The sequence below is a fragment of the Schistocerca piceifrons genome, chromosome 10 (genome assembly GCF_021461385.2).
Source record: "Schistocerca piceifrons isolate TAMUIC-IGC-003096 chromosome 10, iqSchPice1.1, whole genome shotgun sequence".
In the NCBI taxonomy this organism is placed as follows: domain Eukaryota; kingdom Metazoa; phylum Arthropoda; class Insecta; order Orthoptera; family Acrididae; genus Schistocerca; species Schistocerca piceifrons.
The window spans coordinates 144,879,526-144,898,635 of NC_060147.1; the positions used below are offsets into that span (position 1 = coordinate 144,879,526).

Sequence of the window (19,110 nt, forward strand, 5' to 3'; positions counted from 1 at the left end):
ACAGATCCTGAGAAATCAGTGCCCAGAACAACCACCTCCGGCCATAATAACTGCCTCGATACGCCTGGGCATCGAGTCAAACAGAGCTCGGATGGCGTGTACAGGTACAGCTGCCCGTGCAGCTTCTACAGGACACCACAGTTCGTCGAGAGTAGTGACTGGCGTATTGTGATGAGCCACTTGCTCTGCCACCATTGACCGGACGTTTTCAATCTGTAAGAGATCTCGAGAATGTGCTGGCCAGGGCAGCAGTCGAACATTTTCTCTATCCACAAAAGGCTCATACAGGAGCTGCAACATGAAATGAAGGGTTTCGCAGGGATCAAATGAAGAGTAGAGCCACGGGTCGTAACACATCTGAAATGTAACATTCACTGTTCAAGGTGCCATCAATGTGAACACGAGGTGATCGAGACGTGTAACCGATGGCACCCCATACCGTCACGCCGGGTGATACGCCAGTATGGCAATGACAAATATACGCTTCCAATGTGCGTTCACTGCAATGTCGCCAAACACGGGTGCGACCATCACGATGCTGTAAACAGAACCTGGATTCGTCCGAAAAAATGACGTTTTGCCATTCGTGCACCCAGGTTCGTCGTCGAGTACACCATCGCAGGCGCTGCTGTATGTTATTCAGCGTCAAGGGTAACCGCAGCTACGGTCTCCGAGCTGATAGTCCACGCTGCTGCAAATGTCATCGAACTGTTCTTGCAGACGGTTGTCGTCTTGCAAACGTCCCCATCTGTTGACTCGGGGATCGAGACGTGGCTGCACGATCCGTTACAGCCATGTGGATAAGATGCCTGTCATCTCGACTGCTAGTGATATGAGCCCGTCGGGATCCAGCACGGTGTTCCGTATTACCCTCCTGAAACCACCGATTCCATATTCTGCTGACAGTCATCGGATCTCGACCGACGCCAGCAGCAGTGCCGCGATACGATAAACCGCAATCGTGATAGGCTACAATCCAAACTTTATCAAAGTCGGAAATGTGACGGTACGCATTTCTCCTCCTTACACGAGGCATCACAACAACGTTTCACCAGGCTGCGCCGGTCAACTGCTGTTTGTGCATGAGAAAGCGGTTGGAAACTTTCCTCATGTCAGCACATTGTAGGTGTCACCACTGGCATCAACCTTATGTGAATGCTCTGAAAAGTTAATCATTTGCATAGCACAGCATCTTCTTCCTGTCGGTTAAATTTCGCATCTGTAGCACGTCATCTTCGTGGTGTAGCAACTTTAATGGCCAGTAGTGTATATAAATTACAAATTATTTATTAATAAAGGAGACGACTTACTGGAAGGCAGAAGCCCAGTGTCATCAATAGGTACAAAACAAAAGATTCAATACTTGTCTAGCTTTTGGAATGCACTTCCCTTTTTCTAGATGTAGTAAATACACACACACACACACACACACACACACACACACACACACACACTACTGGAGGGGGAGGGGGGAGGAGTCAGAGAGTTAGCTTAGGTCTAGGCCAGAATGCTCACGGGAGCAAATGATGCGCTGTAAGGATAGCTCCCATCTGTGCAGGTGGTGGTGGTGGAGACGATGCAGATGGCACAGACATTGAAATCTCGTCTGCCGCGCCACTAGGTAGTCCATCTCGCTTTTGGGAACAGTTTGCTGGTGGCCATTTATTCTAGTTGACGGCTCATCGGTTGTCATACCGATGTAAAATGCTTTGCGGTGGTTGCAGCAGAGGTGCTGTATAAAATGGCTGCTTTCACAGGTGGCCTGAACTCTACGGGGTAGGATAAGCCCGTGAAGGGACTGGAGTGGGGGATGCCGGACCGACAGATCGGTCAGGTCTCGCATCTGTGTCTCCCTCGGTGCTACGATCCCTGCAGCGAGGGATCGGGTCGGGAGTGGCACAGGTACAGACTGAGATATTGTGGAGGTCGGGTGGGCGTGGAATTATCTCGGGTAGGATAAACCACACGTCAGGGCACGACGATAGATAACCGGAGCTCTCACGAAGGTTGTGGTTTGGTCGTTCCAGTTCGAGTCGGTATTGGGCGAAAAGGGGAGCACTTCTCTGTGGTTAATTCTCGGGACGGATGTGAGAATCGTGTCTGTGCGAGAATACGGCACGGGAAATACGTTTGTGAATTAGGTCCGGTGGGTATTGCCTTTTTCGTGAAGGCCTCTGCGAGGCCTCCGGCATGCCGTACGAGGGAGTTCTCTTCACTGCAGACGCACCTACCACGGGTGGCCGGGCTGTACCCGAGGGACTTTCAGTGTGGAAGGGGTGGAAGCTGTCGAACTGTCAGTGGTGACGGGCGAGTCTTATGTGGACCGAGCCGTCCGAGGAGAGGAGATCGACATCTGGGAAGGTGGCACAAAGGGTAGGAGAGGCCCAGCTGAAGGATGAGAGAGGTGCTGAGGAATGAAGATGAGGTGTTCTGGCCTCGGGTCCAGATCGTAAAGATGTCATTGATAAGCCTGATGCAGACCAGGAGTTTGGGCTTTTGGAAAGCTACGAATGTTTTCTCTAGGTGGCCCGCGTAAAGGTTGGCACAGGAGGGTACCACAAAGGGGTGCCCACGACTGTCAGATACGTGTATTTCGGGGAGCACGTAGAAGGTGAATCTGCAGACTGTTGCCAGCGTGAGTAGGGAGACGGCTCCGAGGGAGAGGGTCTGGGAAGGGGCTGAGGATTTCAGCAGGGACTGGAGGTTACGTCAGACTTCTGGGACGGAGTCACTCCGGTAGAACTCGTAGACGGAGGTGTCGGACAACTGGCCCTCTCCCAGGTAGTCATTCCGGTTCGTCGAAACAGTGGTGGAACTCCTGCCTGCCGAGAGGACGATAGGATCGGGATCCCTTTTTAAGGACGTGTAGGGTAGTCCTTTCTTCCGCGGAACAGTTGTCGTTATTACGGAGGGACTCGGGGAAGGACTGTGAGCACATGGCAAGTTAGGAATTTCTGGAAAGTGACCAGGGGACGGTCGGTTGGGAGTGTGGGAGGGTCACAATTGGATGGCGGTACGAACTGTGACAGCTCGGTTTGATGTTGGGATTGGATTGGCTTTGGTTAGTGGCAAAGAAGTGTCACCACTGTAGGGAATAAGAGAAGGAGAGTAGGTCTATTACAAGTCCAACACGGTTTAACATGGGAGTAAAGCTGGATGTGAGGCCTTTGGATAGGGCTGAAACTTATGTAGGGCTACGGGTTTTGGTGGAGAGGTTAACAACAGTGCTCTGGATTTTGTACAGTGCTGTTGAGGAGTTTTGGAGGATGTGGTAGGTTAAAATGGTCAGCTAGGCAGGGTGTGGGTGCTACGAGGGATTGAGGAGGAGGAACCCTGTGGGTAGGATGGGGGTCGGAGCCAGTGGTGCCCCGAGGTTGGAATAGGATTCTGAAGGGTGCACTACTTGTAGAGGTGGTGTTTGGAATGTTCTTCTAGGCATTGAAGTGCCAGAGTTTCAATCTGGGTGATGTGGTGTAGGTAGTGGGAGGGAGGTGGTTCAGGGACGCCTGTGCCACGATTTTGTAGAACCAGATTTGTGAGGGAAAGTGACTGGCAGAATCTGTACGATGAAGGTCACTGAGAAAGGAGTGGTGGGATCTAGAAATAGGGATTTTTAGGGTTAGGTCATTGGGGGGATTCCATGGCTTATACAGCATTCAAGGAATAGGACACGGGATAGAGTTTTGGCTAGGGATAGGAAATTTTTTCTGCATTCTGCATTAGAAGCAGCGAGAAAAAAAAGAAAAAAAACGCGTTAGATGGTTGCAGTGGGAGTTGAATAACAATGATGGGTGTAAGGAATTGTGTTGAGGCAGGAGGTGGTTTTGTGACCGGGGTATATCCGATTGCACGTGATATGTCATGAAGTGTGCAAAATAAATTTATTGTCACGCATAAGAGATAAAAAGGAAACTAGGAAAGGCAAATTGGGAGGAATATATTTGGGGGGAAGGATTTCGAGAAGTTAGATACGACTAGATACGAGTTACACTGTTATCGGGGGTCGCACGGCACGTGGAGTTGTGTGCACGGCTGTGAAAGAAGCCGTGTCATATATCAGCTCTGCTGCAGCCACTGTACAGTGTTTTACATCGGTACGACCACCGACTAGCACGAAGGGTACCGCCAAAGTGTTGCCAAAAACGAGGGGAACACTGAGTGGCAAAACATGCAACAGAGCATAACAGGTGACATTTAATTGGCTGCTTCACAACCCGTGCCATCCAGATCCTCCCCACTACCACCAACTTATCTGAGCTGTACAGATGGGAGCTATCCTTACAGCACATCCTTCATTCCCGTAACCTCCCTGGCCCAAACCTAAGGTAACTCGCTGCCCCCCCCCCCCCCCCCACTTCTCCCAATAGTGAGTGAGAGAGATTTAGTGTGTGTGTGTACACCACACCATTCCTGCCCAATTCGTGTCCCCTGCATCAGCTAGCTGTGTGCTGTATCTCACACCCTAGTCCATGAAATCAAACGCCTGGCTGTGTGCCACCTGCCCCCTCTACCAGCACCCTTAGGTAGCAGCTAGCCCACAGATGCTCCCTACTCTCCCAGGAGCCCTCCCTGCCTCTCTCCATCCCTCACCCTTCCCCACCCCACACCCCCACCTCACCCCAGTACACTCACCGTGGGCCAGTAAATAGCTGGCAGACGACTGAGCTGAGCACAATGTAGGGTCACAGGTTTTGTGTGTGTGTGTGTGTGTGTGTGTGTGTGTGTGTGGCTAGCAAAGCTTCACACCTTTCATCTGTGTGACTGTCAGTGATGCAGCGCTTCTGCCTTTCAACAAATGGCAAACTTCAAAAGTATTAGAACTGTGGGGTTTCTTACCTCTTCGCTCCAACAGGAGTACGAATACAGGCAAAAATGTATTTTTTCAGCTCCTGTGGTATAGGTTGTCCTGCAAAACAGGCACGTTGTGTAAAAATACTATCAGCTTACCTCACTGGCCCACTTTGCAAGGCAGCCTACACGTCGGGGGCAAAAATGGTTTTCCAGCCGCTAACATGTAGGCTGCCCTGTACGACAGGCGTGTGGTGTCGGAGCAGTACGGCCTGCTTTGTCAACCTTTTTTGCGGGGATACACGTGCAGATGAGCATGGCTGGGGGTAGGTTGAGGTGGACAGAGGAGGGCATGGGCAGAGAGGGGGGAAGGCGTGGACACACAGGGGGGGGGGGGAGGGCATGGACACAGAGAGGGGGGGAGGCCATGGACACAGAGAGGGGGGCAGGGTATGGACACAGAGAGGGGGCAGGGTATGGACACAGAGAGGGGGCAGGGTATGGACAGAGAGAGGGGGGAGGGTATGGACACAGAGAGGGGGGGAGGGTATGAACACAGAGAGGGGGGGAGGGTATGAACACAGAGAGGGGGGAGGGTATGAACACAGAGAGGGGGCAGAGAGGGGGGTATGGGCAGAGAGGGGGGATGGACAGAGAGGGGGGGGATGGACAGAGAGGGGGGAATGGACAGAGAGGGGGGGAATGGACAGAGAGGGGGGGAATGGACAGAGAGGGGGGGAATGGACAGAGAGGGGGGGAATGGACAGAGAGGGGGGGAATGGACAGAGAGGGGGGGAATGGACAGAGAGGGGGGGAATGGACAGAGAGGGGGGGAATGGACAGAGAGGGGGGGAATGGACAGAGAGGGGGGGAATGGACAGAGAGGGGGGGAATGGACAGAGAGGGGGGAATGGACAGAGAGGGGGGGAATGGACAGAGAGGGGGGGATTGATAGAGAGGGGGGGATTGATAGAGAGGGGGGTGGATAGAGAGGGGGGGTGGATAGAGAGGGGGGGTGGATAGAGAGGGGGGTGGATAGAGAGGGGGGATGGATAGAGAGGGGGGATGGATAGAGAGGGGGGATGGATAGAGAGGGGGGATGGATAGAGAGGGGGGGATGGATAGAGAGGGGGGGATGGATGGAGAGGGGGGGATGGATGGAGAGGGGGGGATGGATGGAGAGGGGGGGTGGATGGAGAGGGGGGGTGGATGGAGAGGGGGGTGGATAGAGAGGGGGGTGGATAGAGAGGGGGGTGGATAGAGAGGGGGGTGGATAGAGAGGGGGGTGGATAGAGAGGGGGGTGGATAGAGAGGGGGGTGGATAGAGAGGAGGTGTGGATAGAGAGGGGGGTGGATAGAGAGGAGGTGTGGATAGAGAGGGGGGTGGATAGAGAGGAGGTGTGGATAGAGAGGGGGTGTGGATAGAGAGGAGGGGTGGATAGAGAGGAGGTGTGGATAGAGAGGGGGGTGGATAGAGAGGAGGGGTGGATAGAGAGGAGGGGTGGATAGAGAGGGGGGGTGGATAGAGAGGGGGGTGGATAGAGAGGGGGGTGGATAGAGAGGGGGGGTGGATAGAGAGGGGGGGTGGATAGAGAGGTGGGGGTGGATAGAGAGGGGGGTTGGATAGAGAGGGGGGGTGGATAGAGAGGGGGGGTGGATAGAGGGGCGGGGTGGATAGAGAGGGGGCATGGACAGAGAGGGGGAGGGCATGGACAGAGAGGGGGGAGGGCATGGACAGAGAGGGGGGAGGGCATGGACAGAGAGGGGGGAGGGCATGGACAGAGAGGGGGGAGGGCATGGACAGAGAGGGGGGAGGGCATGGACAAAGAGGGGGGACAGAAGGACATGGACAGAGGGAGTGGACAGAGAGAGGAGGGAGTAGGGAGTAGGGGGCAGAAGGAAGATCTGGACAGGGAGAGGTGGCAGGAAGAAATAGTAGGAAAAGGGGAGCAAGAGCAGGTGGATAATGGGGGCTGGAGGAGATGAATAATGAGAAATTGAGAGGAGGAGACGAATAGCGATAAGTGAGAAGGGGGAGATGAACAGAGAGACTGGGCAGGGAGAGAGAGACAGAAATGGACAGAGGGGGGAGGGAGGAGATGGATAGAGAGAGCTGGGAGGAGGAGGTGGTCAGAGAGGTAGCAGATGCGATGGACAGAGAGCAGTGGGGAGAGTAAAAGATGGACAGAGAGAGGTGGGGGGATGAAGAGATGGGCTGAGAACTGGGGGAGAAGAAAGAGATGGGCCGAGGCAGGAGGGAGAAGGGGTTGTCAGAGATGAGGGAAATGGGCATAGGGAGAGTGGAAGTAGAACATAGTTGGTGGACGGGCAGACGGACAGGAAGACGGGGGTGGAAGAGAGGGCACAAATGCGATAAGGGCAGGGAGACGGGGCAGGAGATGGACAGAGAGGGAGACTGGGGAGGAGACAGACAGACAGAGGAAGGGAGGGATGAGGAGATGGACAGAGGGAGAGGAGAAGAGAGAATGATGATATGAACAGGGAGATGGGGGAGGAGGAGATGGAGGCAGTGGTGGGGGATTAATGAGATGGAAAGAGAGAGTGGGGAGAGTCAGATGGAGGGGGGGGGGGAGGAGGAGGAGGAGGAGGAGGAGGAGGAGGAGGACAAGACAGACACACTCGTGGTACAATACTTGGCAGGCTCCCATCTGACATAAAGCACTAAATTGGGGATTCCCACTAAATCAAAAGAAAATTAAAAAACACACCCGATCGACCACTATTTCTACAAATTATCGGGCTATCTCGATTCAGAGATTAAAAGGCTATGTGGCAAAGTAACAGTGTGTTATTAAGGTGTAAGATCAGTGGTCATGCACTGTAAACAGGGCTCAGTACTTGTAAATGTAAAAATCTGAGGAAATGGTAGCTTTTCTTCAAATAAAAAGCTTTCTTAGTAACTTAAGTTTAGACGGCATACATTTGAATAGCATCAAGCACTACAGAGACCGTATATTATTAATATCTTACACCGATTAAGGTCCTACAGTGGCTTTACGTCAGGTTAACGTATTCTGTGACTCGTTTGGCATCCCCGAAGGCTTCTCGACAGCCTGTACGCAATGTGTGAATGAATGAAGGGTGAATGAATGAGTTCCATTTCCAGCTATAAACACAATCTAAATTCAGGCCTTTCTTTCAAATCGGTACCTGAGTAGAGACCGAACTGCTAGCAGCGTACATACATACTTACATTACCGTGCCTAATACGGTGTCAGAAATCTTCTGACATTCAAAACAATTCCAGTCATCTCGGAACAGATACCTACAGATGGTGCACAGTTTTTGAGGGAATCCTAAACTTCTCTTCCTGCAAAACAGTGGCATATTGAGGTAAAGGTGACGGAGGTGGAAAGCGATCACGTACCCCTCCTTTCCAAGGCTCGACAGTATCGACACGTGGCGAGTCTGGTGACTAGGGGAGATGCGGCAATTCTTCTTCGTGTTCACAAAACCGGTCCCAGACGGTGTGAGCTCTGTGAGCAGCACGCCCGTTATCTCAGAACATGGGATCACGTGGGGGAACAAACACTGTACCACAGTACTGACCCGATCAGACAAAACGGTCACACAATCCTCGACCGTGATACGACCTCGCAGAGTAACTGCGGGGCCCACGGAATATCGAGACACGGTTCCACAAATCGTCACTGGGGCACAAATTCGGCCAGAAGTCAAAGACGGTGTAAAGCGAGACCGAGTGACTTCCATCGGTCCGTAGTCCAGGTTTTATAGCTTCTGCAGCACAGTTTTCCGTCAAGGGCACACGCATTACTTACGAGCGGTTTTCGAATTCCAGCTCGCACGGCAGTTCCCCGCTTACGGAGCCCCTCCGTGTCGTTTAGACGCCGACAGGGATCACGAGTTTGACATTCGGTTCTGAAGTCCTTTTGCAGCTGTAGTTCTCTTATTTTTCATCACATTCCTCTTCAATGACCACCTGTCACAATCACTCGACATCAACTCTCGTCCACATTGTCACGTAGTTGATGACGTTTCTCCGCTTCCCCTGTAAGCAGTATAAATGTTCGATACAGTGCCTCTTCAGACACAAAACACTTCAGCTACCTTTGTTACAGAAGCACCACCGTACGAGCACCGAGAATAAGCCCACATCTGACATAATACACTCACGGGTACGCGGAACAGCGTTCCGAGTACGAATGACACTTGCGACAAATTACTGAAATACGACAGTGTAAACCTGCAGCCTCGGCTAGCACCTACATTTATCTTCGAGCGTGCATTTCTTGCACTTTTTGTCCGACCACTATATAAGTGTGTGTGTCTTCAAAAATTTCCACCTACACGGTTTCATTTTATTACTTTATGATTTCCTTGCTAATTGTGGGTATTAGACATCGATCCACCTATAAAAGAGTCATATGAGGTGTGCTGAAAAACTAACTGGCATTTTTTAACTTTCTGTTTTGTACTAGCCCAATTCGTGCAATTTTTTCAATGTCATTCTTAAATGTGCCTGAAAAGTACACATTCAATGTTGGCCGTATCCAATTTTTATTCTGCTGTCAGTTGCCGAAAAGGGTACACGTGTTTCAGCAATATGTGCTTTGTTTTAAATTTCACTATAATAAAGGAGTAAGTTTTCTAAAAGTTAAATACCAGTTTTGGTGAGTCCGATACGAGGAAAATAAGGATTTACAAGTGGCGTAAGCGTTTCAAAGATGACCGCGAAGGTGTTGATGGTGAAGTGTGTCCCGGAAGCCCTAGATCACTGTCGAATGACAAAATTGTAGCCGAAGTGAAAGGAACGGTTACGAACGATCTCAGAATGACATTCGGATAAGTCACGGATTATGTCGGAATAGCAATTGTCTCGTGTCTTAAAACTGTCCAAATTATTTTGGTACAAAACATATTACAGTGTAATTTGTTCTCAGAATGCTAAATTCGAACAAAAACAGCAGCAACAAAAAGCTGCTCAGGAGTCACTAGAAGTCATTAGTAGTGCAGAACTACTGAAATGTTTCATGACAGGTGACAAAATGTGTGTTATCTGTTATGATATGGAAACTGAGATTCAATCATCCCAGTGTTAGCACTCTGGACTGTCTAGACCGAACGAAGCTCAATGAGTGAAGTCAAGTGTGAAGGTTACACTTACCACGTTCTTCGATTTTAATGGCACAGTGCGTGCCGAGTTCTAGCCACGAGATCAAGGAAGTACTATTTACAGAGTCCAATGCCGCTCATGTCTGCATTTTGGGGAGTAGTACGGGGTGAGGTGGAGGAATACGAATTTTTTGTTTAAATTAATTCCGTAACGACTCCCCAGCCTCTATATTCACCAGACGTGACCCATATGTTGTTTTTTCTGCTTCCCAAAACAAAGGAATTAAAAGGGGCTATTCTCATGTGGAGAACGTTTACACGGGACCTCTGTTACCTGTCTGTTTTCACCTCTCTCTCTTGCCAATTTAAGGCTCAATATGTGTAAATTTGGTGTGGCGACAAGGACACAGAACTCCCATCCCAGTGACCACATCTGGGATTACACTGCATGTATGCTGATGCCAGAGTCAGTCCTACTCGGATGCTAAAAAAAGGCCATACATTTAACGTTGCGTTCATCAAATGCATTTGTCGTCCAAGAGAGCCCCCTTCCACAAAAGTAGATTCTGTTACTTCACAGCAGCCAAACAATCACAGGGCCAACTAGACTTGGGGATGCAACACACAAACCAGCAAAACTTGTGAACAATTTACAAAAGAAACGGTATACTACTTAACTTTAGTACGGTGACACTGTGTGACAGTTTGTTGAAAGTTCATTTGTACGGACGTAACTAAGAAAACTGGTCTAGTTATACATCTACACCTGTACTCTGTGAACCACTGTGTAGCGCACAGCAGAGGGTACGTGAGGTCGTGCCACTGGTCGTCGGAGCTTTTCCCCACTCCGTCGACGTACGGAGTGCGGGGAGAGTGACTGCCCAAATGCCTCCGTGTGCTCTGTAATCACTTTAATCTTCTCTTCGCAGTCTCTACGGCAGTGATACGTCCGGTGTCGTAATATATTCCTAGATTCAGGACTCAATGTCAGTTTCAGAAGTTACCTTCGTCAGATCCACTGGAAACAAAATAGTAGCTACACCAATCGACTGTTCGGCGATTAAGGCTCCTCTGACAATTACAGTACGATTGGGTAACTTACGTACGTGCAAATTGAAGTTTCCTTTGAATCTTTTGTTTACATCTGGAGGTGAGTCCAGTGGTCGACAGAAGGATCTAATTATAATTGTATGTCCACCCCTGATTCTGGGCCTTGCCCAGTCTCACAGCCAGGTTCAATTTCTATTTTGACAGATACACCACCTCCATTTCTCATTAGCCTAAGATTCCAATATCCACTACATTTTTCCCCGGACATCTCACCACTGTCAATTTCGGGTTTTAAACAACTTTCTATACCTGTTATTACGTAAGTTTACTGCTTTTTAAAATTGCTTCAAACCCTGGAATTTTGTTCTGAATGTTTCAGTAATTAACCTCTAGGACTTTAATGGTTTCACCTGTGGGGAGGCATTTCTTTGGATACTTCTGTGTCTTCTACAGGTGTCATTATCTGTAATGTGTGGAGAATTGCCTATCTAAAAAACCCCGGGTAACAGCCTCCGACGTGTAGTGCACACTCTACTCGTTTACGATGACGCTACAGTTCCGTATCGCGAGAAGAAAGGCTAAATCGACTAGTAAACCGCCCACTACCGGCAATGACGGTAGGTGAGCACCGACGCCATCTCGAGACATTTCCGATAAGCGTACAGTGTGACAGACCGGGCAGATACTACGACACCGACCGAGCGGTGGACGCACATTCACCCGCAAATTATTTGCGTACCATCTGGCAGAACTGTAACGTAGTCCGCACCTCGTACGTCCTCCTCGGTGTCCGACCGTAACTAAATTGTGTCACACTCGAGGCCAGCCTCGCCGTGCGGTACCCTCCGCGAATACACTGTGTCCCACGAGTAGCGGTCAATATTCAGTGATACGACAGGAAAAATTGATCGAAGGAAGAAAGTCCGGTAAATGTGACCCTCCCTACCCCCTTACCTATTGCAACAATACTCACTCGGTCTCCTAATATGCACACCACTCTACTATTTCCACTCTGATGACACCAGAACGTATATTCTGGAGGAACCTGAAAACCTTACCACACACTAATACGAAGCTACGACAGCAGACCACAAGCACAAGCAGCTCCCAGCCACCACAACCACGAGCAGCAGCTCACCTTGTAGTCGTGCACCACCTTCTTGGCAGTGTGGTACTTGTTCCTGACGTGCGCGAGGTCGGCCTTCACCTCGCTCAGGGTCTTCTGCACGTGCACCAGGTGTTTCTCTGTCTCCTCCTGCACAGACGAGAGGCAAAACTATTATCTGAGGGCGACAAGAGTCCGCAGTACGTTTCTGCGATACACGGCCCTTTAAAGATGTGCTCGTATTATTACTGCGAGAGCACAGGTAAAACCGAGGGAAAGAAGTTCACAAAATTACCGACGGCAAAAGAAAACTTTGTACAAAATGACACAGCCTTACAGTGCGTCACGACACGGTTCTCAAAATTTTTATTCGACGACCTCCGTCGACCCGAATCGAGTGTCACTCCTCGTAACGGTTGCGAGGTTAACTTCCTACCGGACTGTAACAGAGGGCACATTCCGTCGTCACATTCTCGCATCTCGCGACGGAGTGCCCGTACCGTCCGAGGCACGTACCTACGGTACGCCGGCGATCGCAGTCCCGCCGACCCGTGCCGTCGCACGTTCCCTTTCGGTACGGCCCGGTCTCCCGACACACTGCGGACGGCACGACCGTCTCTATTCGCTTCCGTCATCTGCACACCCCCATTCACATTTCACCGACACTGCCACACACTTCGAGACGTGCAGAGCTGACGTGCGAATGGCAATTCTACGTACTTCGTCCTCGAATAGGCCAGGTACTTCCTTGTCGTATTGCTCTCCCGTAACTGGACACTACTTAAACGTCACGGACACGGCATTAACTCGTGCTCTACATAAGCTCCGGGTGTTATCGCAAAATAATAATTTTAGACACCACTCCCATTTCAGAGATCTCGGCAAGTTCACTCTACGAGAAACACTTTGTCGGGACGTAACACGGTCTGCAAACGGAGTGCCCGGTAAAGTTCTGCAAATACAGCACCCGGCCCGTCCGGTGCCACTCGAGCCTACCGTACTCGGCCACGGCTCGTCCGAGTGCGGACGCTCGGAGCGGACGGGCCGTCGTGGGGAGGGCGGAGGCCGGAGGCCCGGTGCACTCGCCGCTCTGCGCACCTGCGAGCCGGAGGCACTCCTGACGTACTCCCGGCAGCTGACGGAACTACACGTATTCCCGGGCAGTAGAGCCTAACTGCAGCATCACTGTGACGCAGACAAGAAAATAGTTCACTTTACTCGACGGTGAAAATTAGGGAACAGTTTAGAATTTCAGAGGAAAACTACACAACTGCAAGCTTCTGTTGGTCTCGTAATGGAAGGGAAAAAAAACATTTCAATTTTTTTTTTCACTTGTATTAATTATTTATTCAAAATACGTGTAGTTCTGGTATTTTAATATGTCATCTTCAGGTGTACGAAATTACTGTATTTGGTAACACGTAACGTGCAGTCGGACCAGTCAGTGCAAATGCTCCAGTCGATCGTCATTGGCAGAAACTGTCCGGACTGGCCAGCTGCACGGCAGGAATGCCAACTACTAAACTCTAAATTATTTACCGCTCCTCTCAGTTGCGATCGTCCCGTGTTCCAAATCTCGAACCGTCCACTTTATCGATTCGAGTGCACGTGTACGAACAGTTGACAGTCTAAGAAATTAGAAGTCTTACAGGACCAAAATTGTCTCCAACTTATTCCCTGTCGGCAAAATTGCAACGAATCATCTCGTTTCGGATAAAGTTTCTTTTTTTCTGCTCGAGATGACATTCTGTATTGCACTGAAATGTTTCTCACGAGTCACATTTGAGGCCGGAACACACGACACACTTCTCGCTAAATTAGAGAGTGAGGGAAAGAGATTACGGTTATGCTTTCACCTCTCGAGACAGTCTTATTCATTACCAGTACCCATTCGGGCTAAATAAAAGTCAATCTCATTGGTAGACTGAAAAAAATCTACCCACCAAGCGGCAGCAGGAGAAAAAAAACACACACACACACACACACACACACACACACACACACACACAAAGGTTTTACTTATGCAAGTGTTCAGAACGGATGGCTGCTCCTTCTAGCAGAAGAGTTGAAGGGGAAGGAAGAGGGGTGAAGGAAGAAGACTGGAGAGGTTTAGGAAAAGAAGTACAGTTAGTACAGTTCAGAGAAATTGGACAGAGCCTCAGGCCAAGGGAGACTTACCAGACAGGATAAGAAGGAAGGAGTGGGTGTTGAGGGCTGCACTGGACAAGATTTGAAAACCTGAGAGCTTAAAGATGGAAAACAGGGTAATTTGCAAGACGAAGATTACCGCCAAAACATTGTGCACGAGTTAAGAGTGAAAATTAAGTGTGTTATACGTAACAGATGTGGAAAGGTGGATGGTGAAAATGAAAGATGTAGAAATCTAAAATGGAGTGAAGAAAAGAGTAGTTACTGTGAAGAAACGCTGAGACGGAAGGAATTGTTTAAATTACGGCCAGTCAGCTGGCAAGGACCGAGGACACGTTGTAGCACTAGTTCCCACCTGCGGATTTCTGAGGAATGTTCGACTGTTGTGTTGTAGGCCACGTCGTGTGTCGCCAGTATACACCCTCTGCCCGTGCCCATTTGTACCGACCGATAACTGGCCGGTAGTCGTGGCCGACCGGCATTTACTTGATAGCTGGTATACGAGGTGGGCCTCACCACAGGTGGCTCTCTCTCTGATAGTACGGGGCTGCTGTAGGTGGTGGTAGGAGGGTGCACAGTGGGGACAGGAGGAGCAGAGGGTCTGACGAGGATATCGTCCAGACTGGGAATGCGATAAAAAGCTATTCTACGTGTGGTGGGCAAAATGTCGGACGGGAAGACCTCATTTTAGGGCACGACCTTAAGAAGTATTGGAGTAATACATTCGAGACCGGGATAGTATCGAGTGACAAATGGTGTACTCCGTAGTTATTTTTTGGTGGGGTCGGCAGTACCGGGATTGGATGTGATGCCCCGGGTAAGCTGTTTCTGAACTAGGCCGGTAGGGTAATTATGTCCGGTGAAGGCTGAGGTGAGAATGGTGGTGTATTGCTGTAAAGAGTCTGCATCCGAACAAAGAGCTTTGCCTCAAATGCCGAGGATGTAAGGAACGGAATGTTTAACACGGAAAGGATTGCAACTGCCAAAAGGTAAGTACTGTTTGTCAGTAGGTTTAATGTAGACAGAATTGTGTAACTAGCCTTCTTCGCAGACGAGATCGACATCGAGAAAAGTGACACGTGATTCGGAATAGGACTGTGTGAATTGGGAGAAGGTATTTAGAGATTCCGGGAATTTTAACAGGTCGACCGCACCACGAGTTTATACGGCAGAGGTGTCGTCGGTGCATCTAAACTGAACTGACAGTCGGAGGCTTACGCATCCCGGGAAACCCTCCTCCGAGCGGCCCACGAAAAGGTCGGATCGTGTACGAGCCGTCCTGGTCCCCGTAGCCGTAACCCCAATCTCTTTGTATGTCTGCCCCTCGAAGGTGAAGAAATTGTTGGTAAGTATAAGGTTGATTAAGGTGAGCAGGAAGCATGTCACGGGTTTGGAATCAGGTGGGTGCTGACTGAGGAAATGGGGGAGATGTCGGTACAGAGGGAAATGGCATCGGTGGTGACGAGCGAGGTGTGTGGTGGGAATGGGACGGGTACAGATTTCGGACGATCTAGGAAATGGTTGTTATCTTCAGTATAAGAGGGAATTCTTGTTCTAGAGGTGCAGGTGTTAATCAACCGAGGCAGACATACATTCAGTGGGTGCTCTGTAGCCAGCAACTATAGCACGGCCAGGGTGATTGGATTTGTGGATCTCAGGAAGAAAGTAAAAGGTGGAGGTTCATGGTAGGGGAAGAAGTTCTCCGGATTGAGGTGTAAGTCCTTGTGAGGAGTCTGATGTTTCTAGGAGGGACTGCAGGTCAGTTTGAATTACAGGGACGGGACCTCGATTGCAGGTGTCTGGCAGCTGGCGTAGACCGTCACTGACGTACTCCTGTCGGTCAATTACCACAGTGGTAGATCCTTTGTCTGCTAGGAGGATAATAATGGAGCCGTCAACTTTAAGGGCACGTAGAGCTCGGATTTAGGTCACATTAGGGTCACATTGTAGGGACCTGTGGAAAGGTTACGAAGCAATGCCGGATGTGAGAAAATTTTGAAGGCCTGCGAGTGACGGTTCTGAGGTAGTGACGGTGCATCAAACTGGGATCGTGGTCAGAACTGTTCGAGGTAGAGTTCAATTTCAGGTTTCCTGTTGGGATTGGGAAGTAAAGTGATATTCCGGTTGACATTATGTGTAAAAGAAAGTAGGTCCTTCACCAAGGCAGCAACATTAAATGCAAGTTTATGGCTGAAAGTGACGCCAGTGGATAATACAGATGATTCAGGAGGAGACAGTGCTTTAGATCAGACGTTCAAAACACTGTACTGTAGTGGCCGGTTCTCAGAACTCCACAGGGGAGGACGAGCGCTACATGTCCTCGGTTCTCACCACCCACCTAGCCTTAATTTATGTTAATTACTTCCATCTCAACATTTCTTCACAGTAACTACTCTATTCTTCACTCCATTTTAGTTTTCTACACGTTTCATTTTCTGACCAGTCCATTTTTTGTTGTTCTCCCTTCCACCTTTGTTACGTACAATGCACTTAGCTTTTCACTCTTATTAACTTGTACACGATGTTTTAGCAGTAATCTCTGCCTCGCTTATTGCCCTGTCTGCCACCTTTTAATTTCTCACATTTTCAAATCTCATCCGGTGCAGTTCCCAATGATCAGTCTTTCCTTCCGATTCCGTCCAGTAAATCTCCCCTGACCCGGGGTTCTGTCCGACTTTTCTGAACTGTCTCCCTTTTCCTAAACCTGTCCAGTCCTTTTCCTTCATCCCTCTTCCTTCCCCTCCAACTAATCCACCACAAGAAGGAGTCACTGGCTCCAACAGCTCGCATAAGCTAAACCTTGTGTGTGTGTGTGTGTGTGTCTGTGTGTGTGTGTGTGTGTGTGTGTGTATTGGGTGAGGCTTACTTTTTCTTGCAGATATCAAAAAGGCAGAGTAAGATATTCCTGCCACATTGTAATTTTGTTTTAGGTTATCAGGAAATGATATTTAAACACAAATTTGATTCCCAGTATTTAATGTCTCATCTCTCTCAGAAACACATCGTTTACAGTAATCGGAAAGGTGACTACGGAAATATCACTATTCTGTGCTATGTCCAAATTTTGACTTTCGCATCTGTGAGATGGAACACTTGTGGTATCTACAGTTGATAGATGACAATGCCCTGTACTGCCAAAATACTGGTGCATCGAAACTGGCATTTTGCAACTAAGCGCCATTTTCATTTGCTGGACACACAGTGCTTACTAAACAACAAAACTGGGACTTCAGTAATTTAAATGTACCTCTAAATCTTTGGGTTCTCGTATTACAATGTCTTCTCCATTTGTGCACCCATAACAAAACAAAACAAACTGTTGGAAACTCCCTGCCTTCCAGCATTCCTTTGAATGGCTCTAAAAATATCACGAGATCTTTTGCATTGTTGTTGTTGTTTGCATAACCAGGAATTTTTTCAGAGGTGTTTCTCTCTGGGAGCATTCCACGATTTTATCGCACTGCCTAACTACAGACTGTAACATTCTAAACAAGCTGTTCCACCGGCCCTCTGACTCTCGCTTCGGGGGCTAGTCTGTATCGAATTCAATTCACCAGTTTTGTTCAGAAAATGGACAGTATGTTGGGGCATAAGACGGGAACAGTCACCCAAACAAGTGTTTCGTGACTGCATTCAAAACGTGTGTATTCCATGCATAATGCTGCAAGAATTGGAGTGCTTCACATACACTCCTGGAAATGGAAAAAAGAACACATTGACACCGGTGTGTCAGACCCACCATACTTGCTCCGGACACTGCGAGAGGGCTGTACAAGCAATGATCACACGCACGGCACAGTGGACACACCAGGAACCACGGTGTCGGCCGTCGAATGGCGCTAGCTGCGCAGCATTTGTGCACCGCCGCCGTCAGTGTCAGCCAGTTTGCCGTGGCATACGGAGCTCCATCGCGGTCTTTAACACTGGTAGCATGCCGCGACAGCGTGGACGTGTACCGTATGTGCAGTTGACGGACTTTGAGCGAGGTCGTATAGTGGGCACGCGGGAGGCCGGGTGGACGTACCGCCAAATTGCTCAACACGTGGGGCGTGAGGTCTCCACAGTACATCGATGTTGTCGCCAGTGGTCGGCGCAAGGTGCACGTGCCCGTCGACCTGGGACCGGACCGCAGCGACGCACGGATGCACGCCAAGACCGCAGGATCCTACGCAGTGCTGTAGGGGACTGCACCGCCACTTCCCAGCAAATTAGGGACACTGTTGCTCCTGGGGTATCGGCGAGGACCATTCACAACCGTCTCCATGAAGCTGGGCTACGGTCCCGCACACCGTTAGGCCGTCTTCCGCTCACGCCCCAACATCGTGCAGCCCGCCTCCAGTGGTGTCGCGACAGGCGTGAATGGAGGGACGAATGGCGACGTGTCGTCTTCAGCGATGAGAGTCGCTTCTGCCTTGGTGCCAATGATGGTCGTATGCGTGTTTGGAGCCGTGCAGGTGAGCGCCACAATCAGGACTGCATACGACCGAGGCACACAGGGCCAACACCCGGCATCATGGTGTGGGGAGCGATCTCCTACACTGGCCGTACACCACTGGTGATCGTCGAGGGGACACTGAATAGTGCACGGTACATCCAAACCGTCATCGAACCCATCGTTCTACCATTCCTAGACCGGCAAGGGAACTTGCTGTTCCAACAGGACAATGCACGTCCGCATGTATCCCGTGCCACCCAACGTGCTCTAGAAGGTGTAAGTCAACTACCCTGGCCAGCAAGATCTCCGGATCTGTCCCCCATTGAGCATGTTTGGGACTGGATGAAGCGTCGTCTCACGCGGTCTGCACGTCCAGCACGAACGCTGGTCCAACTGAGGGGCCAGGTGGAAATGGCATGGCAAGCCGTTCCACAGGACTACATCCAGCATCTCTACGATCGTCTCCATGGGAGAATAGCAGCCTGCATTG

At 50.0% G+C, this 19,110-nt stretch overlaps 1 protein-coding gene across 1 annotated transcript in view; it reads right to left on the bottom strand.

The window, feature by feature from the left end:
• LOC124718782 (plectin-like) overlaps nucleotides 1-19,110 on the bottom strand; it is a 239,827-nt gene that overhangs the window by 17,522 nt on the left and 203,195 nt on the right. The window contains exon 17 of the mRNA XM_047244391.1: nucleotides 12,071-12,187. Coding sequence (XP_047100347.1) covers nucleotides 12,071-12,187 — 117 coding nt within the window. The remainder of the gene's footprint in view (nucleotides 1-12,070; nucleotides 12,188-19,110) is intronic.